The 25903-nt window shown below is 40.1% G+C and overlaps 1 protein-coding gene across 3 annotated transcripts in view; it reads left to right on the plus strand.

Moving 5' to 3' along the window:
- cadm1b (cell adhesion molecule 1b) overlaps positions 1 to 25903 on the plus strand; it is a 163334-nt gene that overhangs the window by 131718 nt on the left and 5713 nt on the right. For 2 of the 3 annotated variants that reach the window (XM_022211547.2, XM_022211539.2), the window contains one exon: positions 13996 to 14046. The exons of the other annotated variant lie outside the window; for it this stretch is intronic. In XM_022211547.2, coding sequence (XP_022067239.1) covers positions 13996 to 14046 — 51 coding nt within the window. The remainder of the gene's footprint in view (positions 1 to 13995; positions 14047 to 25903) is intronic. 3 annotated transcript variants of the gene reach the window in all.

Below are 25903 nucleotides of genomic sequence, written 5' to 3' on the forward strand. Positions count from 1 at the left end.
GCAGTAAGCTTTTGCTTTTGGTAATGTTCCGAATGCAATGAATTCCCTAAAACAGTACTTTTTTATGGTGTGAGGAGTCACACTGATTATAGAACAACTCCAGCTACATATTTGGTGGAAGTGGTATGATCTCTCCAGATAAATTCCAGAAAGAGACAGGACAGCTCTGTTTTAAACATCCATAGTGGTTTATGCCATGGTGTGAAACATGTCATTATGTCTGATTCATCATGTTGATACATGTTGCCAGATTTGGCCTCTGAAACCATCACTCATATTTGAACCTAACATGCCCAAAGAAGCAGCATCAGATAAGAAGAGCCGAGGCTCAGAGTGCTGTGTGAAATTGGCTTTTTTGTGGATTTTGTGCAAGACCTGATTGCAGGTTTCAGACTGGTGATATTGTTTTGATTATTACTCAGCCTGCTTGTTTAGGTCATGTTGACAGCCATGAACTGTGTGTCAAAAACCAGCAATGTAACAATTTTTTTTTTTGCCCGGCTGATGAGCAAATATTTATGGCAGTTGCTGAAAATGTGCATTTGCGAAAATAAATGCATTTGTAATGGTTTTCACGTCAACACCATTTCACCAATTGTGGGGCAAGTAGTGAATAGGATTTTAATGGAGGGACAAGGTCTTGGGCAGAGGCGGCAAAAAACCTGTCAGAGTCAGGACAAATTAAAGAAGAAAAACAGGGATTTTGGTGGGTGTAGGGCCAATTCAGGGTTTTTTTTCCAGTTTGTAAGAGGAACCTGGGACTGAATTTCTATACCTGGAAACTTTAATAACCTGTAAAATAACTGCCTCCTGAATGGTTTGCTTGGATTTACAGGAAGAATAACCATATGGGGGTTTAAGAATGCCTTACAAACTGGGCTTCAATCACAGCAGGACCTCACTAATCCAAATCTCTGAGGTACAAAGCATCCAGAAATGCACTGGCAGTCCAGTTTGTCATTGAAATATTTTCAGTTTCACGAAAAATATACCTCCCACGGTGCAGTTAATGGAACATACACAGATTTTCTCATCATCATATGTCTGGCGTTCAGCGGTTCTTTAAGTTGGTTGATGTTCAGAGAAATAATGTGTTTCTTTCACCAGCTGACATGTGTGACTTTGTCACTGTGACATAGGTTTCCTGTGACTCTCAGAACTCTGCCACCCCATGGTTATTTATCATCATGCTCTGCCAGGCAGATGATGACATCTGCTTGTTCCCAATGGGCCCATAATGATCACTCCCAAACAAAAGGACAGCATATGCCGGCAAATAGCTCACTCAAGGCAGACTTATTCAAGCTATCATGAATAAATTTCTAATTGATGTATTAAGATTCCTCTGAAACTAAGATTTACTGTCCTCCCTCTTTGAGTAAATTCTTCGAACAAGTAGAGAGAGTGTGTTTTTTTACTCCCCTACACAGATCTTTAAAGTAGTAATATAATATTCTAATAGTTCAGAAGTTTTCCCTGAATTGCCTGCAGGCATTTAAGAACTCGTGCATGATGTGTGTCTACTGCTGTTAAATTCATGTACCATTTGATTCGTGCTGCACCCATAACACTTGCATGAATGACTGAAAGCAATGGGAAGCAAATGTTCTCTGGTCCAAAATGAAAACGACAGTATCTGTGTTATCAATGTATGTGCCTTTGGCCATGACTTCTTCAATTAGTAACTTGATCCACATATTTTACCAATTTCCATTAAGCACCATTTCTCCAGCGTGTGAGCCTCGGAAAGCTCTATGACTTGGGCTCTCTGTAATGAGACACAGGAGATTGGTAAAAGGTGCTCAAACTGCATATCATTATACCTGTGACTCCCCTTCCTCTTTTTTGGAGGATTTAATGCCAGACAAAATCGTGTTGTGGTCCATGTGGGGGTTTGCAGCTCCGGAGTAATTGTTTCTGCAACAGTAGCTTAATTTGTGTGTCTCTGCAGCACAGATCAGTCTCATAGCATGATAACCTTGTGCTATTTTTGTGTAGCAACCTCAGCTGTCCACCAGTGCGCCCCTCTTATCCAGCCTGTTAACTTTACTCTCACATTTTTTTCCTGACAAAATTACCATTTTTTCTCTCCTTCTTATCTGGCATTTTTTGCTGTTTTGTTTTGCAATTTATGAGCTCCTGTTAAAGCCACCACACACCTGTCAAAGGAAGCCTTTTGTTTAACTAAGAGCAGGCAACAAATAGTTTCATTTTAATGAGTTGTTTTGTTCTTGATAAATATTTGCTTGTGAGAATTATTGATAGAGCCAGGCAGAATTGTCCATCAATTCTCTTTTCATCCTCACTGCCACTCTCTACCGGTGCTGGTCCTTCGGGCTCTTCCTATTTCAAAAAGACTAATGACCTTTCACTGTGCGACAGCCCCAGACAGGTGTGAGGCCGATGTAAATCCACGTCAAATCAAGTCCTATTGTGGCGCTCATATTGTATGTGGCTGGTTGAAAGGCTGAGAAAGAGGCTTGTCATGCTGGGTGTGTCTGCAACAGGCCGTGAATTGTGCCCCCTGGCTGGTGGCGTGCTGTGGGAGAGAGTCAGCCAGAGAGGAGGCCTTCCTCTCTCCGAGGCGACCCGGTGTTATAACTCACACGTAGTACCTGTTGGCAGGACAACAACACTCCCTTTTCCACCACGTTTCGGCGTGCAGTTGACTTTTTGACCTATCAATCTTCCAGAGACAAAAAGTCAAAAGATTCACAAGCCACTGGACATTTGGGGTTTATCAGGGTTTTGACATAACACGAGCAGACAGGACTCATGGGTCTCGCTGTTCTTATGAAAGGCTGTCAGGAAGCTGCGTCCTTGTGAATCACACTGATTTTATCAAACATGCAACACAGTGTGGAGCCATTTTCGACACTTCAGCTTGTAGATTGTTGTTTTTTTTCACAATATCATTACATGAATTATAATAGCCTCTTTTACAGACTTTGTTTCTGAGGAATATCACTGCAAAAAAAAAAAAAACTTCATGTAAAAGGAACTTTCAAGCAAGAGAAATAAATAAGCTAAAAAAAACAACAACGAGCAAAATATCTTCCCTGCTGTTGTGTTGGCAGGCAGGTTTAAGCAGGCATAGATAAACAATTTCTCCTACATTGTTTCACTTTATGGTTAAATTTTCTCATATCAAATTCCTCACTGATACAAATGCTCCCTGAAAATATGGCCTCTCCAAAATACACTCATATTTCAGCCCTCATAATGCTGAGCCCAGAGTCATCCAGCCTGGAAATTGCCCATGGAGAATTCTTGTTCGTCTGGATATTATATGTGCCACATCCTATCCCGGCCTTTGTGAAGACCCTCATCCCTGAATGGCCAATTTCCCTCTCTTCTAGACACTGACATTTCAGCTATCATACTGCCTTCGGTCACAGGGAAAGAAATCTAGCCCACCCCTCTCTTCAAATACTGTCAGAGGAGAATCTCTTCCTGATACCCTGATCCCCCCTACCACCATCAACACCACCTCTGCCATACACTCCATCCCCGGCGGCAACATTATGCTGTCCTTGATGTTTTATCATTAGTTTGGGAGTGTGTGGTCCCCTACTGCTGTCTTTTGATGGAGTGCAGACAGTAAAGGCATGGAGACAGCCAGCCAATTTCCCCTGCTGCGACTCTCCCACAGCAAGGGGTCGTGCTATCTTCCCCCTGCACCAGAGCCTGGCATATATTCCCCTGATGAGGAAGCTTTCAGCTCTCCTTAGTACTATTGCATACCTGAATTGCCCTCCATTTTGTCTTTCTGATTATTTTGTTTTGGGGGGTTAGTGACAGGCCTAATCAGTACAGTGCGGGGCAGGAGGATGCTGCTCGGGGGCTGCGCCGAGCTGCAGCGGGAGACCACCAGAGTGGTTTAATTTGCAGTCTGACTTAATTATTGAGACCGTGGAATATAGCAATACCTTTCCGTGATTTCCATTCGCATTATTATTCATAGTTAATTAGAAAATTTATCAAAAAAGAGATACAATAGACGGCCGTAATTAAATATAATACAACCCCAGAACAGTGAAATGTTGTGTCTTTTTCTTTGTGTTTTTAGTCAGAATAGCTGCATTGCTTTGGGGATGGAAGGGTTGATGTGCCGCTCTGCTGTCGCTTTGGTGCAGACTGAAATATCTCAACAATTACTGGATGGATTGCCGTGGAATTTGTTACAAACATTCATGTTTCCCAGATGATGCTGCATAAATACTTTGGTGATGCCTTTACTTGCCCTGTAGCGCCATCATGAGGCTTGTTTCTAGAGAAATAAGCCAGTAGCCATTTGATACACATTCATGGTTACCAGAAGATGAATCCTGATGCTCAATTTTTCTCAACATTTGCTTGATGGATTGACACCAAATTTGGTCCAGACATCCACAATCCCTAAATGATGAATGTTAAATAGTTTGGTAATTCATCACTTGTCCAGTAGTGCAGCCATGGCATTAAAACCTCAGATTTTCAGCCAAACTAGGCAGACTAACAAGCTAAAATAAGACAAACATGTTAAACAATGCCACCTGCTATATATCACAATCATTTTTGACTATGTTAGCATGCTAATGTAAGTGTTCAGTAAAAACAGGTTCATCAATTTCCAAGTCAATCTTAAAACAATAGTCCCATATGAACATCAAAACAGGGTTTGCTTTGGGTAATCAGCGTTCCTGTTCATGCTGGCCTTTAAAATAGTCCTTAAAGAGATGTGTCCTGTGTAAGAAATGGAGGACAAAACAGCAGTGATTAAATGCAAAGAATGTCTCCCAAAATTTATCTTCAATGGTCTGACACAGTGGAGTAGTGGTTAGCACTTTTGCCTTGCAGCAAGAAGATCCCCGGTTCAAATCCCGGCCTGGGTCTGGGATCTTTCTGCATGGAGTTTACATGTTCTCCCTGTGCATGCGTGGGTTTTTTCTCCAGGCACTCCGGCTTCCTCCTACAGTCCAAAAAATATGCTGAGGTTAAATGGTTGCTCTAAATTGTCTGGAGGTATGAATGTGAGTGTGATTGTTTGTATATGTAGACCTGAGACAGACTGGCGACCTGTCCAGGGTGTCCCCTGCCTTCGCCCAAGTCAGCTGGGATAGACTTTCAACCCCCTGGAAACCAGTGTTTGTCCTGTCTTTGTGTCACTCCTTGGCGACCCTAGACAGCCGGTTGTAATGTTTTTTGAGCAACACAGCATACTATGACGTTTTTACAGTGAAGGTTCTACTATTGAACCAGTTTGACATGTTCAGGCATTCTATGTGTGAAAACTCGGAGATTTCAGTTATCAGAAGGTGGCTTTCAACTTTCTTTGTTAACTTTCTGCTTCAACTTTGAACTAAATTTACTTCACTAAGCCAGCCCTCTGGACTTTCAGTAAGCTGTGTTCCTATTGGCTGTCCAGGTGGCTGCTTGGTGTTATCAGGAACACCTGAACAGCTCAGTGTTGCCCTGCCTTATGTCTGTAGTCAAACATTTCCTCTGCTTCTCTTCACTGAACCGGGTTTGGTTCCTTTGCTTTAGTTTGTTCTTTAGGCCTTGGCTTGCCGCTTAAAGCGGTAAAATCCTCTTTAATGTGTTTCTTGGTGTGTTTTAGGGCTTTGTGCTGAATAGTTGTCTTGGTAAATGTGGTTCTTTAGCCCCAGTTAGCACATGGTGCTAACATATGCAGTGATTAGTGGGTTTGGTGCAGCTGAGTTGGGTCTTTATCTTGGCTGCAGTGAGTCTTCAGAGGTTTTTGGTCAGACACATTCTATATTCTTGTTTGTGAACCAACGTTGGTTGTCCAGAAGGTAAGAGTTCCTGTCCTGATTCTGTTTAAAGAGCTTCTCTGGTAGGCTGCAGGAGACTTTAGCGTTTGGGTTGTGCTAGTTTGGTTTTTGTACAGTTTCATTTGGATGACTATCTTGAGGCCCCTCCATGTGGTTTAGTGAGGTTTTCTGTAACAGTTCTACAAAGCAACCTGCAGCAGAAGAGACTTTGAGAGTTCTTAGGAAGTTCTGGAGTTCAGACTTTGGAGCAGTAGAAACATTTGTCAGCAGTTTGAGCAGGAGAAGGTGAGCTTCAGAGCAGAAATGAGGAGAAGGAAACCTTCTTGACCCGTGTGGTGAGGTCCTGTACCAAGAGTTTGAGCAGATTGTGAAGAGTCTGTAGTTCTTTGGTCTGAAAGCGCAAGAAGAGTCGACTCATTAAAGGATAAAACAGGAGATATTGTTGGTTCTTTTGTCGCTATGCAGTTTCCTTAGACTGAATATCAAGTTTCTATTTTAACTGATTTACTGTGTGAGCCCAAGAAGACTTCAATAAACTCCCTCCATCCCCTGGCCACAACACATTTTATTACCATGTTAAATCTCTTTTTTGATGTTTTTGATTTTTAATCATAGTTTCAGCATAGTTTTTTTTCTCTTTGCTTGTTTAGTTTTTTCATCTGTGTGAAATGTGCTAAACAAATAAAGTTCAATTTATTAACTGACTAACTCATGATTGTGCTAACAGAAGTGTTTTCATTGTGATTTAAGGGTTTGTTTCATTTTTGAGGTTGGGGTTAAAATCTTGACAGAAAAAAGATGAAAGAAATAAACTGCATTAAAAATGCAAAGGAAAAAACATTTAATACAATAAAACTTTTAAAAAGAAAATTAAACATTAAATCCAATTAAATTATATTAAACAGACAAAATATTTAATTATATAACTAAACAGAAGATACAAAACATGTAATTATAAAATTAAACATTAAAGATGAAATATTTCAAACACTTGAAAAATACAATTAAACAAGAAGAATATTAAGCATCTAAAAAATACAAAACATTTAATTAGATTATTAAACCTTTAAAAAGACAAAATTAAAAAAATAATTAGAAAATTAAATCTTAAAGACAATAAAACTTTAAATAGGAATTAAACAGAAAATACAATTAAGCATTTAGAAAGAAAATTAAACATTAAAAGGTGGTGATTTAAAAAGAAAAACCTTAACAAAGGTTTAATCTAAAAATTAAACATTGGGAAAGAAAAGGAAGCTTTTCAAACAAGCTGATAAAACATTTGAAAAAACAATTAAACATTAAAAAGACAAAACATTGCATAATCAAATCAGACATTAGAAAAGAATAAAAGGTAAGAAAAGAGCAAAACTAAACATTTAAGAAGAATCAAACTAAAGACAAAACATTTGAAAAGACACCGGTTAGACTTTAGAAGATCAAATTGGACAGAAGAGATGATAAAATGATCAAAAAGAGCAAAAACAGATAAAGGTCTACAAGTGTTTTCTCGTCTAAAATGAAAACAAGTTGTTTCTTCAAACATTTCCTCTTTCTATGTTCTTGGTTTGATTGTGGACAGATTTACTAAGAACTCATTTCAGAAAACTGCTTTCCAGATAAAGTCTACTAGTCGTTGAAGGCATCGATCAAACTAATGTCACCTTCTGATCTCCACAAACTTTACTGTTCAGTGAAGAGAATCAAAGTTTGTTCAGGATTTCTGAAGAACCCACGGGTGAAGGTCTGAGAAGAACTCAGATGGATTGTCTAAATGTGAAATCAAGACTCATGGTCACAAGTTTTAAGGCTTCTGTCAACCAGAAAGTTCAGTCTAACAGTAAAGTACTGAGAAACTTTTAAAACTTCAGTCCTCAGACTGTCTAAAGGTTCAAACTCACAGAGAACTGCTCAGGAACTTAGAAGATATCAGTCCTTGGACTATCTGAAAGTTAAATCTAACAGAGATCTACTGTGGGACTTACAAAATTTGAGCCCTCAGACTGTGTGAAAGCTCAGGTCCTGAGGACTCGGGAGGTCTGGAGGCTTTGGAAAGTCTTGGAACTGAGGGTTCAACCCTCCAGCACAAAGGGTGAAGTCCAACCTCCTGAAAAAAAACGGTCGAGTTGAGATTCGAGTTAAAAAAAAAACTCAAACGACAAAAAAAAAGAATTAGTATCTGAGTGAGTAGCTCAGGGGGTAAGAAGAGAGACTACCAAATATATTCAGTTTACTGTCATTAAAACCAAAAAGATTTACATTCATGATGCAGGAATCAGGCAGTTTTTCCACTTTTTATCTTGGTTTAGTCAGAAAGATACACTGTATTGCCAAAAGTATTGGCTCACCTGCCTTGACTCACATATGAATGTAAGTGACATCCCATTCCTCATCCATAGGGTTCAATATGACGTCGGTCCACCCTTTGCAGCTATAACAGCTTCAACTCTTCTGGGAAGGCTGTCCACAAGGTGTAGGGGTGTGTTTATGGGAATTTTTGACCATTCTTCCAGAAGCACATTTGTGAGGTCACACACTGATGTTGGTTGAGAATCCCTGTCCCTCAGTCTCTGCTCTAATTCATCCCAAAGGTGTTCTATCGGTTTGAGGTCAGGACTCTGTGCAGGCCAGTCAAGTTCATCCACACCGCACTCTGTCATTCATGTCTTTATGGACCTTGCTTTGTGCACTGGTGTACAGTCATGTTAGAAGATGAAGGGGCCAGCTCCAAACTGTTCCCACAAAGTTGGGAGCATGGAATTGTCCAAAATGTCTTGGTATGCTGAAGCATTCAGAGTTCCTTTCACTGGAACTAAGGTGCCAAGCCCAGCTCCTGAAAAACAAGCCCACACCATAATCCCCCCTCCACCAAACTGTACATTTGGCACAATGCAGTCCGACAAGTATCGTTCTCCTGGCAACCGTCAAACCCAGACTGGTTCATCAGATTGGTAGATGGAGAAGCGTGATTGGTTTCAATCTTTGGGGCCGAGTGTCAGAAAACATTTAGAAACCAACATCAACCAGACACTCAAGGTTTTTAACATCATTAAAGGGAAATCCAACTTTTTCATGACAATGTCTACTTAAAGGACATTTATTTCCAACATAAATGTGTGATATTCGTCCTCTGGAGCTTCTCTTCACATCATCTTCCACCTGGACTGGTTTGGTTGGGAGCATGTGCAACAAACATGAAAAACTGCACTTTAGCATCAATGAATGACACTCAAGTTTAACCTCTACATAAATGAGACTCAGTCTGGATGTGCTGCTGTGTCATTAACTCCTAAGTTTAGGGAAAGTTCAAATAAAAGAGGACAGTTCAGATAAGACTTGACAATGAGCTTATTTGGAACAAACATCTCAGACTTTCTGAGCTTCAGCACCTCTAGCAAGATATTTGAACAACAAGCAACTCCAAAGATCCAGAAGTTGGAGAGAGTTAGCTTTAGCTGAGCCAAAGAAAATGTGGGACGCTAACCGAGCAAACATTTTAAATTTTTCTCTGTAAATTCTGAGAAATAATTTCCTATTTAATGACAGAGCTACACATCCAAACTTAGTCTCATTAAAACAGACTCTAATTCAGTGTCATCCATCCATATTAAAGTGCAGTTACCCAAAATGTTTGTTGCATGAGCTCCAACAAAGCCTGTCCATGTAGAAGGCCACTTTGACAAACAGGAAGTAGAAGATTCCAAGCAGATTTATAGAAGGGGGAACTGGACTGTACTAAGAGTGGTCGAGTATAGATGGGTGTTTTGTGGGTTTTTAAGGCTGATAATGATTATTAGTGAGACATTTGAAGTAGATATTCATTTGCAGTAAATGACAGTATTTAAAATCTTGGAGTTGATGGTGTTTTTCATACCAAAGGCTATACTATGATGTTTTCTCAGAGACATACTATGCTACTCTGTTTGTTCTGGGCCGCTGCACTCCTCCTCTGGTGTTTTCTGGATTGTTCTCAGCTTCATGCCTTCGTCCACCCGGCCTCCGTTGACTTGTCTCGCCTGCCGTCTCTCGGGCTGAAGCTGGATTCAATCAGACCAAAGTACCGTCCCATCACGATGCCGGCTGCCTCTCAAAAGGCTCCTACATCTGGCAGCACTTCTTCTGAGGGGAAGCTGAGCTTCAGCAGAACTTTGGAGATGTGTTCCAGTGGTTGGTGGATGTGTGGGGAGATAGAGAGGGACCTTTGAATTGTTCAGAAAGGAAAACAGGGAACCCATTGGAAGTTTTAGTTTAGGGTGTTACTGCAGTGTGTTCTTGGGTTTTAAGAGGTGAACAATAAGAGGGTTTTTTTTTGTATTGATTGTCTTTTACTTTGTTCCTGGTTGGAATGCCCATCAATGTCAACATGAAGTTCACTTTTAGTTCTGTCTATTTTTATTTTACTAGCACCCATTTTCTTTTAACCCCCTCACATGTGTTGTTGTAAACTTACTCTTTCAAATAACTACTCATCTAACCCTCTGGAAACCAGCGTTTGGACTGTTTTTGTGTTGCTCCTCACCAACTTCAGACAGCCGGGACAGAACAACGTTTTGTGGACCAAAGGCCATACTAAGATGTTTTTTGGACGACCTGCTATACTATGGACGTTTTCTGGACCAAAGGCCATACTTTTACGTTTGTAGGGCGACACGCTATACTATAGGCTTTTTTATTGACATATTACTCTGACATTTTTTGTTTTAGTTTTTTTCGTTGTCTTTCAGCAATAAATAAGAACTTGAATAGTTTTAAAAATTACTATACTTATACTGCAATGAACTATTATTCTACGGCATTTTTTAGACCACATATTATACTCTAATGTTTTCTTGAACGACATACTATTTTGACAATATACTGCATTCTGACATATTTTGAACCACACATCATACACGACAATTTTCGGCAACATCCTATAATTTTGAGCTTTTTGAACCACATAATCTATGGTTTATGGTCTATCATTGGTGTGTATGGAGTGCATGGGGACTGTCTGCAAATTGCAAAACTGCTGCAACAGCAAAGAGAGACACAAATATTCAATAACTTCACTCTGATACACTGTAGTGTCACCAAAATCACTGTCGCCTTCAAATGGCTCCTGTTGACACCAATGCAATTCCTGCAACTTGAAAGACAGCTACTTGTGATAAAACTGGGCTTGTAGCATATTGTCTACCTTTCAATGATGGGAAAGAGGCATTGTTTATGTTTTGACAACCTATATCCTAATGAATTACTGATGCCAGAAGTCCGAATCTGTGAATATCTTTCCAACTTTACTGAACTGTGGCCCTGAGGAGCCGTGGTGGGCATCCTTTATTTTCATTTCTGAGAGGTGGCAACCCTATCTACGACTCTAACAGCTATTTATACTACTATTGCTGTTTGTACTTTTAGTATTACTACTACTGCTTGTACTTTTAGTATTACTACTACTGCTTGTACAGCTACTACAGCTGCTATTAATCGTCAGTCCTTAGTGGTTTGCTAGTGGCTAACTAGCTAGCTCTCATAGACTGGAAGCTCTCAACAAGATTTAATAATGAAAAAAAGAGCCAAAAACTATTCTTACCTATGAAAAGTTATTCCAAGTTTCCTTCAATTTTTCTGCTTCAATTTCTGCCAACCCCTTTAGTTTGCTGCTTTACTATTACTGATGGCTGAGTTGGACTTGTGTCTTGACACATGCAGATAAAGATGAGTAGAAATGGATCCAGTTCTTCCCAATGACCATTTATTGCTTGAATGAATGAACAGATAAGTTGAAAAATAAAATGACAAAGCTCTAAACTAAAGAGTCTATTAAGAAGGCCTTGTTCCTTCTTGCAGCCGCATGCTCAAAAAACTTTTTCCTTTCTCAGCCCTACCCAAATGCTGTGGCAGCTGGTCTTGAAGCCTTCACCTTCGGCTCCGCCTGAAGCTTCCTCAAGGGCACACCTGCACACACACTCTCTCCCATTCACATAAGCATACAAATAAAAAAGAATGTGAAAATCAACACAAATTGCAATTTGGCTCCCACTTAACTTAAGCACATCAGATTGCTATTAAATAGAGCGGTGGAAAAAGGTTTTTGGACACTTCATACATTTGTTAAATATTGTGTTAAGAATCACTCTTAGGTCTTCAAATGCAATTTCTATTAGTTCAGTCACAGCCATAATACTAAGCAAATCCTAAAAAAGCCATACATTTTTTTTTTTAAATTGATTGGTTCCATAAAAATAAGAAATTTAGAGTAGTCTGTCTAATGCGGCGACACCTTTTGATACCCAAAAAAGACTTTTCCACAAATATTTCATAATATTTGAGATTGTGTAAAATTTTAAGGGTGTCCGAAAACTTTTTTCCACCACTGTATCTGTATCAAAGCTTGAAAATTTGCCGTTAGAAAAACGCCACTATCTTCAGACCCATATATGTGGTCATGGTTCCATGATGCCAATGTCATGGTAATGACTGGATGCAGCTAATTTACAAAGAAATTGCACTAAACAACATGTCAGGTTTCAAAAATTGGACACTTCATTTTTATTCATATTTCAACTCATCCATAATCCGGGATTATTTGAGCTACTTGTTTTATATATATATATATATGGTTGTTTTGTAATCTTTCATATTTATATTTCAATATTATAACTTGTCAGGTGAGTTGGGGGAACAGGTAGGGAAGGGAATATGTACATACATATCTATAATCTTCTCAGTAGAGTCTCACATCCAGTCCAGAATTTCATCAGATTAGTCAATTCAGATGGTGTTGCTAGGGAGTGGTTTAAAATGGATTAAATAAATGGCTACAACAAATTAAATTATCAAAATAATCCAGGTTACACATACTAAACAGGAAACAGTTGACAAAAATGGGCATTTATCACTATCATTGCACACTAACTCTTGATATAGCACGCTGTGAAAGAATGGTCGGCTACGAACAGAGCAGTGTAGGGCAGTTCATTTCAAGCTATTCATTCACAGCTGGAATTACTTGGACTACACAGTTTTAAAACCTTTCAAGATCAAGCGTAATTTAAAATGAAGCAAATCAAAACAACAAATCAACTTGAGCAGAAAACACACATAATAAACAAAATGTTATGTAGACTAATTAAATTTGCTAGGTTACCAGTTTCTTTACACTGCTCTGTGATTTAATTGCGTTTTCGGGCGCATAAGTCACACTTCTGCCCATTTGTGCATTTATAAAATTGTTACTCAATTACCCAGCTGCAGAATGTGCTGTCAGTGTGACCTTATTACTGTACTAGCATGGCTAGCGGTGTACAAACGCTGCTAGCGCTGTACTAGCGCAGGAGCAGCATGTCGTTAAAAGCTCCTCGCGTATACGATAGATCTTGTTCTTTGGAAACATGTCATGCATTACAGGTTACTGACTTTCACAAAAACAAATCTCATAGCGGACACATAAAGGATTAATACACTCACTGAAGCGCTCTCGTTCCCGCTGGTAGCCAGGGTTACCCCGGTCTTGTGAGGTCAACTGTCCCTGTCACATGACCAGAGGAGCATCACTTGATTGGCTGGGCGTTTGTTCGATTTTGGCCAGGATCGATTATTTATGTCTCAGTCCCCTGGATGTGAACAGCGAATTTTTTGAGGGCGAATTTTGAACACTGAATTTTTTGATGGCGAATTTTGAACACTGAATTTTTTGACGGCGAATTTTGAACACTAAATTTTTAGACAGCGAATTTTGAACACATTGAATATTTTTGATGCCGAATTTTGAACACATTGAATTTTAACTGGTTTTTAGAATTTTGACGAACTAAATTCAGGCATAAAAAAATTCACATACATAATTTTGATGCAAAAAAAAAATCAAAGTAAGAAATTCAGCAGCTTTTAAAATTCATAATCTGATGAGTCTAATTTCCTTCCATAGTTATCCTTCATTCATTGAGCAACATCAGCTCCCTTTAGGACCAGCATGAAGAGGAGGAATGATTGCAGCAAACAAGCCCTTTTTCAGTGTTGACTTGTGCACCTCAGTTTTATTTTAATGCAGATATTTCAGTACAAGCTCACAGCTGCAAGCATGAACTCGCTGCAACTCACGCAGCAGCTTAAACATGTGCATGTTATGATTTTTCTAGTGCAGCTTCTCATCTTCAATGACTTTTGTCTCTTTCTTTACTCTTGTCTTCCTTTATTTCTTATACATGTTCTTTATTTTTTTACTCTTTTCATCTAGATGCTCCCACTACTATCCCCACACCCACCACCAACCCAGTCAACACGCAAGGTACTGTATGCCCCCACTGCTGTCCCTCTCAGCTATCATGTATGTGTGTTTGTGTGTCTGAGCTTGCATGCACGTGTGATCGGGCGTGTTGGGGGAAAGAGAGAAGAGATCGAGGGCTTGTACCTACAGCTAAGAGAGACTGTGGAAGGCCAGTTTTAATCAGATAGCGCTGCTGATAGGTGACAATGAGGACGGGAAGTGCAGGCCTGTCAGAGACACCTGTCACAGCCTTCTCCAGTCACATTTTTGATCTGAGAAAATTTAGAGACTCTGCTTTGCTGTTCTGCTATCTTATCAGCATCTGCAGCTATATCTCGCCCAGCCCATCCATCATATTATAATGCCCTTTACATCTCCTCTACAAATGCCAGTCACATTTCGTCTTTTGCAAGGCCGAAAAACATCAATAACTATTTTCTCAAAGACATATGAAGTGAATGAAAGGCAGTTCATTTGCGGCGATTCTTGCAAGAGCAACCTTTTGGCATCCTCTGTACACCCACTTTTAATGCTTTGATTTACCTCTGCAGCACAATTTCATTTCAATATTAGCCATTTAAAAAAATTGTTGCTATTATTTCAAAAGCAGCGTTAAGGCTAGGCAGATGGCGAGGCAACCTTGGGAGTTGACATTTGGATATGCCAGAATGTGACATTTCAATACAAAAAAACTATCCTTAAAGAATAGATCGGTTTATCAATAGCTGCTTCAGAGATACAGCAATTTTGCTCTTTTGTCATGACCACTCTGCAATTCATACAAATATCTGGAGCAACAATACACTTTTAATAAGTTTGAAAATCAGAATGCATTGAAAAGCTCCAGTATTTGAATGTGGCAGCTTTCAGATAACATTCATTTATGCATTCATTTGATCGAACAACTGCCCTTTCAGTAGTATTTTCATGCCCTGTTCATTTATTTATTAGTAATAAGGTCACACATGTGAGGTTAAGTCTTTAAATTCGTTCACTACGACACAGCTTCTTCCTCCCGCATGTTTAAAATTACTCTCTGAAATTTTCTCTTCAAACCTGCTTTTTATTTCTGCCTCAGCTTGAGTATCTGCAGCTCTTTATGCCACTGATCCTGCTGCATGGTCTCAGCCTCGACTCAGCTCCTCTGACTCTCTGGGCGTGGCACAGTCAAAACAGGAAGTTGCGGAACTGTGCATTACTCGGCATATTTCCCCCCCTAAGCTGTTCTCCTCGGAATTGCACTGATGCATCCGTCTCTGTGTTTTCTGCTGTAACATTCCAGTAATTTCCGAAAGACAGGTTTGAAAGAGGATTTACCGTGATTTATGCAGTACATGCTGGGAGGATGTAATTGAGCTTTCTTGCAGTTCACTACTCTTCTAAATACCCTGTCACAGGGGCAATGTTAAGCTGGCTTGCGGTAGATTGCTTTGCACTACCTTAATCAGCATAACAGCACAGTATAGCGTTTTCCTCTCACCAATAAGGAAGTATACAGCACAATTTCTTATTCCCTCATTATAACCACAGTGTGAGTTGGAATAGCCACTGCCACCACCAGCTGCGATTTTCTGGTGTAATCAGAGGCCACTGAACTACGGCTGGATGTGATCCTGATTTTAAATGTACAATCAGTACATTTTTGGATGCATAAATCTTGGTTATTATCACATCTGTTTTTGAGGGGTCTGAATTTATTACAAAAAAATTGATTAAAATTGAAAAACTGCTCATAAATTGCAAATCATGACTAGCAGGGATGGCATCCTGCTATCAGATGTGTCATGCTTTTATCGCCTCATGTGGCCAGTCATACTGTTGTAATTATTAGCTGTTATTTGTCTGTTCTTGTGTGGCAATTTGAAGCGTTTATTCATATTATTCATGGCTGCGTTGTAGGAGGATCAATGGCTTTGTTTGATCTATTTTTATTTTATTTCGTTTTTGAGTTTGGATTTGCTTTTACCGTTAACAGCAACAGGCTTTTTGTGCGCATTTTAATGTGTTGACACTGGAGAGATTAGCAACAGCTATGGCAGACACTAATGGGGATCCATTGAAATAAACAAACATACAGAAAGAAATAAATGCATTTTAGTGGTGGGACTCCCCATTTCTCCACATTTGGATCACAAACCAAATGTAGCAACCTTTAATCATATTTTTTACCCAGAGCACTTATGACGGGGGATAACGCAACTGAATGAATACGCTAAGCCTTTGCAGTCATTCATTAATCCACATAAGCAGCACATCCACGTGGGCACACGATTTTCCTTCTGTGGTATAAAAGAAAACATGTAAGAGGGGTTTCTGATTTTTCTCAACCCACTCCTGCCCCCTTTTGCGCTTTATAATTAATGTAAAAAAAATAGTGTTTCCTTCCAAAATGTAGTGATTTCATTTGGTAGATTTTCTACATGGTGATGTTTTTCTTCCTTCTTGCTATAGCCGCAGAAGCGTCAGTTCAGGGCTTAAATAATGTTTTTCTGCTGTGGGGGAGCAAATGCCACGATGAAGCACCGAGACTCACAGTTGTTTGTCTTCTATTCCGTTTCATGTTCAGAAAGTTTCACAGGATTTCATATTGTCAGGTCTTTCAATGTGTTAAAAGATGCAGAGAGTGCGTATGTCCGTGTTTGTGTGTGCCGACCACTGGGGAGAGATAAGTCACTGTTTCGTAAGAACATTTCTTTCATGTGTTTGAAAGTTTTCAGACCTTGTTTCTCTCTGTGTGTGTTTTTATTGAATATTTACACCCATACTAGAAGCTTTTAGTTGGCGTGCTGTATGAAGAAAAAGTTGCAGCAGATATCTGTGACCTTCACTCTTGTTGATCGAAACACTTGATCCAGAAGTGGCACCATGTTTGTGAAAAATGAATCATGAATTTCAGCATGAATTCAGCCAAATATCGTCTCCGGGATGGACAGTAAGATGGTTGCGGTGTCACAGAAACAAAAAATAGAACCCCACTTGTTCTTTGTCATTTCTTCTGGGCAGAGGGGGGAATTTACCCACAATCTCCAGCTCTGAAGGAATAAAGGGAGTCTGTGGCGATAATGCTCCAGCTCGTCAGATGCTCAGAGATGATCCAAGGCAGGAACATCATATCCTGGCTAAGCCTCCAGTAACACCCTCCCTCCTCCCTCCCCCAAGCTTGTCGAGGGGAGCCAGAAGAAAGACATGGAACAAGGAATTATGCTGTAGACTTGATTGAAAGCACCCTATGCTTCCACAGAGCTTCAGTCCAAGGTAAATTGTTGTTTAGCGTGCTCTGGTCGGATCCTCTGCTGATTAATGTAAAGGCAAATAATGGTCATGTTGCTCCTATTTCTGCCTCGGTCACTTTTTATAGTTTTAGGTTGATGTTTCTTACTCAAGTCAATCTGAAAAAAGATCTGAGTTGATAAAAATGTTGATGCTCTCATCTGAGTCGCCTTCAAAGCAATAAGCTGAAGGAGCAGCAGTGATTGGGGCTCTGAGTGCTGTGTTTTTCCAGATCTTTTCCAGATCTTTTCCAGATCTGGGGGCGGCATAGCTCAGTGGGTAGAGTGGCCGTTTTGCAACCGGAGGGTTGCCGGTTCGATCCTTGGCCCGTTGTGCTCATCTCAAGGTGTCCCTGAGCAAGACACCTAACCCCTAATTGCTCCTGATGGGTCGTGGTTAGCGCCTTGCATGGCAGCTTCCGCCATCAGTGTGTGAATGTGACGTATCTTGTAAAGCGCTTTGGGAACCTTGCAGGTATAGGAAACCACTACTCAGGCAGGAAAAGGCTTCAGGCTCCAAACATTGCATACTTACCTATTGTTAAATACAAAATTCACGGGAAAACAGAAGTTTGTATAGTAAAGAAGAGTGAAACACAACCTTATATATGTTGTAGTAGAGTTTGTTGAGGATATTTATGTGCCTGGGTTCTACCTTTGAATTAGATAAACACACTGCTGGGTTGTCTGTAAATTTAATATCGTTATCAATATAGAGATGAATGTACATTATTGCAATTCCCTCAAGGAAGACGTACAAATGTAGCAGTATTTATAGTGAACATCAGCTCTTTTCCTGTTGGCTCATTGTAAATAGGTTGTAAGTCTAAACTTTATGGGAAAGTGTTTCAATACCATATAAGAAAAGCTGAGTCCATCTTTCCAAAGACAAAAACCTTCTCTTTCGTAATTTAGTTGCATGAAAGTTACACTAACATGAAAATAGTTGCCCAACAGCAAAGACATGTAAATTAAATGAAGAAATAGACTATAAATGATAAGCTAGGAGCTAATAATTGATTTTACTTTCAACAAATTTAGAACATACACATCTCTATTTCATGTGAAACGGAAAAGTTTGTTTCTAGAACCTTTTTTCTTTCATAACTCCACTTAATTTGGCAAAAGTGAATGTATTTGTATTGTAATTTACCATGTGGACAGGAATTATTGTAACAGATAAATGGAAAAGTCAGTTTGAAAGCAAGTTATTTTTTTCTAGACAGGTGCAAAAGTGGATCTGTTCATGATTGACACATACGACACATTTCTGCATTTATCCATACCTCATCTAACATCCATCGACAGTGGGTGGGAAGATCGATATGTAGATGATAGATATGCATGGATATTATCTATTTGTCCATCTTCTCTTTCCATCTATATCATAGATGAATTCATCCTATATTGATATGTCTGTTTTGTCATTTTTTTATTGTCTACTCCATAAAGGCTCTCAATGATTCAGGAGCTAACAGCTGTGGGGTGTGATGAGTTAAAAGGGGATTTCTCAGGCCAACACCCTCACAGTTTGTAGATAGTACAAAGCTGTAAATTAACTGGCAATAAGAGCTTTGAAAGCAAACATTAAACTGTGCACGAACCTACGTCTGGCCTCTATACGGCACCCTTTAGAGTTGATAATTCTAACAATAATATCATTTTTATTGCTCGCTCGTCTAAGCCGTCAGGCATTTGCAGATTTTTATGGCTTGAACATGCGCTGCACAGAATACATACATGACTCCAGGGTTAATCCCATGTCTTTGTGTTGACACAACACATGAGATTTTTCTTCTTTTTTTCCTCTAAGTGAGAAAACCATGTGATTTAGTGCCAGATGGTATTTCAGGAATCCATTCCTGGCAGGTTTTCAGACATGTTTCATTTTTCTGTTTTCTCCCTCAGCAGTGGTACATTTTAGGTGTTGGCAGGTTTCCACTGCTGTTTAGTCTTGGGATTCCAGTCTTAACGCCTTGTGCACTATTGACTTCAACAAAGACTGTTATGAGTGCATTTAGTATTCAACATAATTAGTCATTAAACATTTACCGCGTTGTTTTAAGTCTCGCATGTATCATTTCTCTTTGAAGTATTTCATTGGAAAAATTAAGGAATCATTTAGAAATGCTAATTCATTTTTTTCCCTCTCATTTGTTTACTCTGATTCCCACTCTGAATTGTTTGTTTTTTATCTGACCTGCAGTTTTTTCTTCTTCTTCTTCTTTCTTTTCAACAGTTATTAAAGACAGAAAATATTGCAATGGTCCGTTTTAATTGGTCTCCAGGGATTAGGTTAGCAATGCCAGCCCACCCTGAAGTTAAAAGAGTATTTCACAGCAGTAATATTGTTTTTTTCATGGAGCGGTTGTAAATGATTATGGGAGCTCTTCTTAGCGCATTAGGGTTTGAAGATTGAATATTACGTGCCAATGAAACCATATTGCGTCCTTATTTTCAGCCGACGAAGAGTATTTCTGTGGCACCTTACTTCACACGTCCTTAGGAAGATAGCAATGATTTCTATTATTTTGTCAACCTTTTCCCTTTTGCCTTGATCTCCACTGGAAGTGAAAGTGCATTGAAGAGGGAAGGATGAAGTGCAGATGCGTGCTACCCTGCTTTTGTGTGCCGAATTTTGCCAATCTGAAAAGCTACAATAAAGTGCCATCAAGGAGTTCAAGTTCGCTGTCAAAATTTCCATTCGGTTGCCATTTTATTCGTCGTAGTCAGACCTTCAGTCGCATCTCCACACCTCCGTTAAATGTCATTGTCAGATTTGCACATCTTCAAATCATTGTTTGGGTTATTACAAAGGACTGTGGGAATCTATTTATCCAGCGAGAAGTGGCATTGGAATTCAGCCGAGGACAATGTTGTGCTCTGGTCGGCCACAACAGCAATACAAAAATGATTTAGTGGAGATTGCCCGCATATACTCATTTCATTACATTCATTTCCTTTTCAAACAGCAACAAATGCAAGAGCCACGGATGTTAGTGCTTCAGTGCTGTAAAAATGCCTATTGACAGTCCTTCAGTTCATTCTGCAGCCCGGCCTCATTGTCCTGCCACTGTCCAGGAAGGAGTTACTGTGAGTCCATTCAGTGCAAGTGAAGGTTTTTCAGTATCAATGCAAGAGAGTCATTGTTTCAATTATATCCATGTAATTACATCTATAAATTGTAATGCGTTTGTGTGTGTGCAGGAGGGGAATGTTGGCGCATGTGTGGCTGATATGCCTCGTTATGTGAGCGGAAAACTATTAAAGGAAAAAGATGGGAAAACTGAAATTATGTGTCCATGTAATCAGCCTGGTGACAAGCTTGCAGCAGCTCTGATCTGCACGCTGACAGTCTGATTGGATGCTCTGTTACTGACCACAGCGGCAATTAGTCATTCCAGTACAGAGATGGAAAGGTGCGACTGTAAAGCATGTGGTACTGGGAGTTCAGCGGAGCAGATTTCACCACGGCGCAGACACAGGCATTAGTTGCAAATCCTCTTTATTCCCCCATAAATCCCCACGGCTGTGCACATCCTGTCAGGACGCCGGTGTGGGCATGTCAGCACTCCCCGATCGAGCCGCGAGCAGAGCTGTGCTGGCGGTATGGACACCAGCCACATTACAGACATAATCAAATTCTACTTAATTCAAGTGAGGGGCCACAAAGGCTGCTGTAATAATACTGTCTGTCATTTGGAGGCTTTTTTTCTTCTCCTCCAAGAACCTTCTAGTATAATAAATGCATATATATTGAGCATGGACAGCCACAGGGATTCACACTCTTGATCCTGGATGTGTTAGCGCGCCGGATGAGAAACTAATCCACACAGGAAAAGAGACGAATGGTAGTAATGACGGTACAAGACTTTATGAAGAAGGAAGTCTGGTTCTGTTGAGACGCAGATCAACTTTTCTGGAGATGGAAACTCCCTTTTTCACTCTGACAAAATAGCATGAACACAAGGAGGTGTTGACTCAGCTGAACCTGCTGCTGCTGTTGTTGTTGTTGTTGTTGTTGTTGTTGTGATGATGTCCTATGATGTTCCTGGTATTTTGTCCACCTTGTGAGCAAAATAACATCTTACAAGAACATAAAAGGGAAGCCACAGCAATTTATGATTGCACTTCCGCACAGTTGGTGGGACTAAGGTGACAGATTTAGGGTCGACTGTAGCTCAGTGTGTAGAGGCAGGTTGTCTAATAATCACAGGTTTTTATGGTCCGATCTGACTCCTCGTGTCCACATGTGAAAGTGTCAAAGATTCAAATGGATCAGCACGTGTATGTGTGGGTGTTTGGACGCGTGAATAAAATGTGTAAAAGCACTTTGAATACATGCGCTCAGTATAACAATGCAGTCCATTTAACGTTTGAAAAAATAATGCTAACCCTAACCCTTTTTTCACCAAATATTTTATGGAGCTCCACTTTTTTTGGTTATTACTCAAATTATGTAGTTAGAGTACATGAGTCTACAGATGTAAAGTTATACATTTCATTTTGTAAAGTCTGTGTCATGTTGGCTGTCATGTTATAAATATTTTCTTTTTCTACTGTTGCAACAGTAAATTGTGTGCACAGGAAGCTGTTTAATCCTTTTAAAAGAAGATTTTTCTGTCAATTTTAGCATACGAACCAAACTTTGGCATGAATGCCTCATTTTTAATTGGTTAATCCAACCATTCACTGTTGGTTTCACTGCAGGTTGCACTAATTAAATCATTGTTATACACTCAACAAAAATATAAACGCAACACTTTTGTTTTTGCTCCCATTTTTTATGAGATGAACTCAAAGATCTAAAACTTTTTCCACATACACGATATCACCATTTCTCTCAAATATTGTTCAGAAATCTGTCTAACTCTGTGATAGTGAGCACTTCTCCTTTGCTGAGATAATCCATCCCACCTCACAGGTGTGCCATATCAAGATGCTGATTAGACACCATGATTAGTGCACAGGTGTGCCTTAGACTGCCCACAATAAAAGGCCACTCTGAAAGGTACAGTTTTATCACACAGCACAATGCCACAGACGTCGCAAGATTTGAGGGAGCGTGCAATTGGCATGCTGACAGCAGGAATGTCAACCAGAGTTGTTGCTTGTGTATTGAATGCTCATTTCTCTACCGTAAGCTGTCTCCCTCTCCTTGCACATAAACTGACTTTTCCATTTATCTGTTACAATAATCCCCATCCACATGGTAAATTACAATACAAATACATTCACTTTTGCCAAATTAAGTGGAGTTATGAAAGAAAAAAAGTCTTAGAAACAAACTTTGAGGGTTCACATGAAACAGAGATGTGTATGTTCTGAATTTGTTGAAAGTAAAATCAATTATTAGCTCCTAACTTATAATTTATTATCTATTTCTTCATTTAATTTGCATGTGTCTTTGCTGTTGGGCAACTATTTTCATGTTAGAGTAACTTTCATGCAACTTAATTATGAAAGAGAAGGTTTTGTGCACACAGTATACATTACAAGTAATATTCTGAACCTGTGTGCGGAGGGGTCACACATACGGTCCGCGGACCAGTACCGGACCGCCAGGGGGTCCGACCCGGCCCGTGGAATACATCTACAATATCAAAAACTATTCAAAAAATTATGACCTTCATTACTCAGTCCCTCCAGGAATTCGCAATATTGCGATCGCACGAATTCATGCGAAATCAACCAATCTCTGCGAATTTTGTGCGGCCTTGCAATTTTGTCCAATCACCGCAACTTTTCCGCAATTTAGGCTGCAGAAATTGTAAGGCAAAGTGGAGTCATTTCTGGCATTTTCTGTTGCAACAGATGAGAGCGCTGATATTACGGATGTCGCTCAGCTGGCCATATTCATTCGTGGAGTTGACGAGACTTTGAATGTCACAGAGGAGTTCCTTGAGTCGGTGCCGATGTTAGACACTGTAACAGCCGAGGACATTTTCCACGCTGTCATCGGTGCTGGACAGGGTCGGAATGAACTGGTCCCGTGCTGTCAGCCTGGCTACAGATGGTGCACCATCGGAGATCGGGAAAAAGGCGGGTGTTGTGACAAAGTTTAAAGACAAAGTCAAAGCCGCAAATGGAGGGAGTTGTTTTTGAACATTCCACTGTATTTTACATCAAGAGGTGTTGTGTTGTAAGTCGTTAAAAATGGATTATTTCGTGGAGGTAGTTGTCCGAACTGTTAATTTCGTCCGAGCCAGAGGTCTGAACCGTCATCAGTTTGACTGCCTTCTCAGTGACAGTAACATCACCCATGGCCTGCCGTACCACACTGAAGTAAGGTGGCTAAGCTAAGGTGCTGTGCTAAAGCGCTTCTTCGATCTTCATGGGACATCGGACAGTTCACAGAGAAAAAAGGTAAACCTGTTGTGGAATTACAAAGCCCACAATGGCTGCGGGACCTTGCATTTATAGTTGATGTTACAGAGCACTTGAATAATATGAACAAAATGTTACAAGGGCGCAAAAAATGATCACCCAGTGTTATGACAGCATACGTACATTCAGGTTGAAGCTCGCATTGTGAGAGACGCAGCTTGCAAGCGGTGACGCTGCTCATTCCCCCTGTTTTAGAGATGTATGCGCAGCCAGCGTCAATGCTGACGTGAGCCAGTACAAAGACAAGATGATGGGATTGCTGTGGGAGTTTGAGAAACGATTTCAGGTCTTTAGCGAACTCGAGACAGAATTCGCAGTTTTCCGCTCACCATTCACAGTCGACGCTTCTGATGTGCCCTCTGACATGCAACTTGAAATAATTGATTCGCAGTGTGATGTAGAACTGAAGGACAGATTTGTCTCTGTGGGCTTGGAAACATTTGATCAGCATCTCCTTCCAGGCTACCCCAAATTAACAGTACCGGCTGCAAAAATGTTGTGCACGTTTGGGACGACCTATCTTTGTGAGCAAGTTTTCTCAGTAATGAACATTAATAAAACAAAACTGCGCACAAAGCTCACACATAAGCACTTAACTGACATGCTGAAGTTGGCTGCTGCTCAGGACATGATGCCTGATACTGATGCACTTGTGCGGGCTAAAAGATGTCAAGTTTCAGGAGCAAATATGAAGCGAGAATAAATCCTGTAAAATGCTGCTTTAAACATTGCTGCCCTAGGGAATAAAACAGTTGCTAAATGAAAACTTGCTGAACTAAAAACTGTGAAATTCAGTGTTGGTCATCAGATTCACTGCAAAGGTGTTTGGTTGACTGGAATATTATTTCTAATGGATGCATCCATGTTATGTATGTAGTTTTTATGTATATTTTACATATACGTTTTATACATAAACAAGGCAGGTGACAACTTTACTTTCTTAACTGTCTGTATAAAATAGCTGCTACTTAAGATTTAAAGGTGTGCAGAGTTAATTTAGGTGTTCACAGGTAGTTTCCAGATGGGGAAAACGGACTTTAAAAGATTTCTATATCTTGATAAGTTTGATTTTTTTTTAATTCCAGGACTATGTTTCTAAGTTTCACATACATGTGACTAAATATGTTGTGCAATTGTACAATCACTGTGATCAGTTGTAATGCACAATGCACACAAATAAATGTTAAACTGAGTCTGTTGTTGAAATTGCACTTACTTTAATCTCTGGTTGTTTCTAATATAATTTTTAAAAGGACAAAAGATTTTTCGAATATACTTGTTCTCCTTTGCACTAAAACGTCGCAAAAACTTAGACTTATTGTTACTTCTCGGTAATTATGCTAGAAGTTTACTGGTCTGGCCCCTTTGAGATCAAATTAGGCCGTAAGCGGCCCCTGGACCAAAATGAGTTTGACACCCCTGCCCTAGAGTCTCCCATGTCTGGTGTAATATTCATATGTAGAACAATGAATGTGTTTTTGTACAAGTGCACACAAGGCTGAGTCCTCATAACTGCTGACCTTTATGTTTGAAATCGTCTCACAATTCACTGAAGACCTCCATGTTTCACTGCATTAAATTACATGTCTCATAATCTCTGGGCAAAATGTCGCATCAACGCCCGCAAAGTGAAGAAAAGCGCACAGCAGAAATATTTATCGCTTGTATATTGAATTTGAGCCCATGTTTTTGCAGCCCTCCTCTAAGTGATAAACAGCAAACTGGTGTTCAGTAGTGTCGTGTTCAGTAGGCAACATGAAATGCAACCAACCATAACAGTTGATACTGCAGGTGGTATAGGATTTTTTTAAAGTTTTCTCCCTGACATTTTTGTGATAGAGTCTTGGTGCTTACTCTGAGTGAATTTTCCTACCTGTTAAATAAAAACTCTCCCTCAGCGAGCAGAGGCGGCCGAGACCCTGCATGTTTCCTTGCGGATGTGTCAAACGGAAGACAGCAGGGGAGCAAGGTGAGGGCAGGGAGGTGTTGGGGTGTGGAAGTGGAGGGTAGCTGGAGTGGAGACAGGACTGCACACAGGCCATTTAGTGGGTGCATGTTCATTAGCATGGAGCATAGGCCGTTCCCTCTCCTTGGGGAATGAGCTGTGCTATCTGACATCCCTGATACAGTAAACAAACTGCTCCTTGCACATCCCTGCTTCACACGCGGTAGCGGCGGCTCGCTTGCTCTGTGAAAGCCGAGTCCATTTTAAGAGGGCGCTC

This window comes from Acanthochromis polyacanthus, chromosome 13 (assembly GCF_021347895.1).
Source record: "Acanthochromis polyacanthus isolate Apoly-LR-REF ecotype Palm Island chromosome 13, KAUST_Apoly_ChrSc, whole genome shotgun sequence".
NCBI lineage: Eukaryota > Metazoa > Chordata > Actinopteri > Pomacentridae > Acanthochromis > Acanthochromis polyacanthus.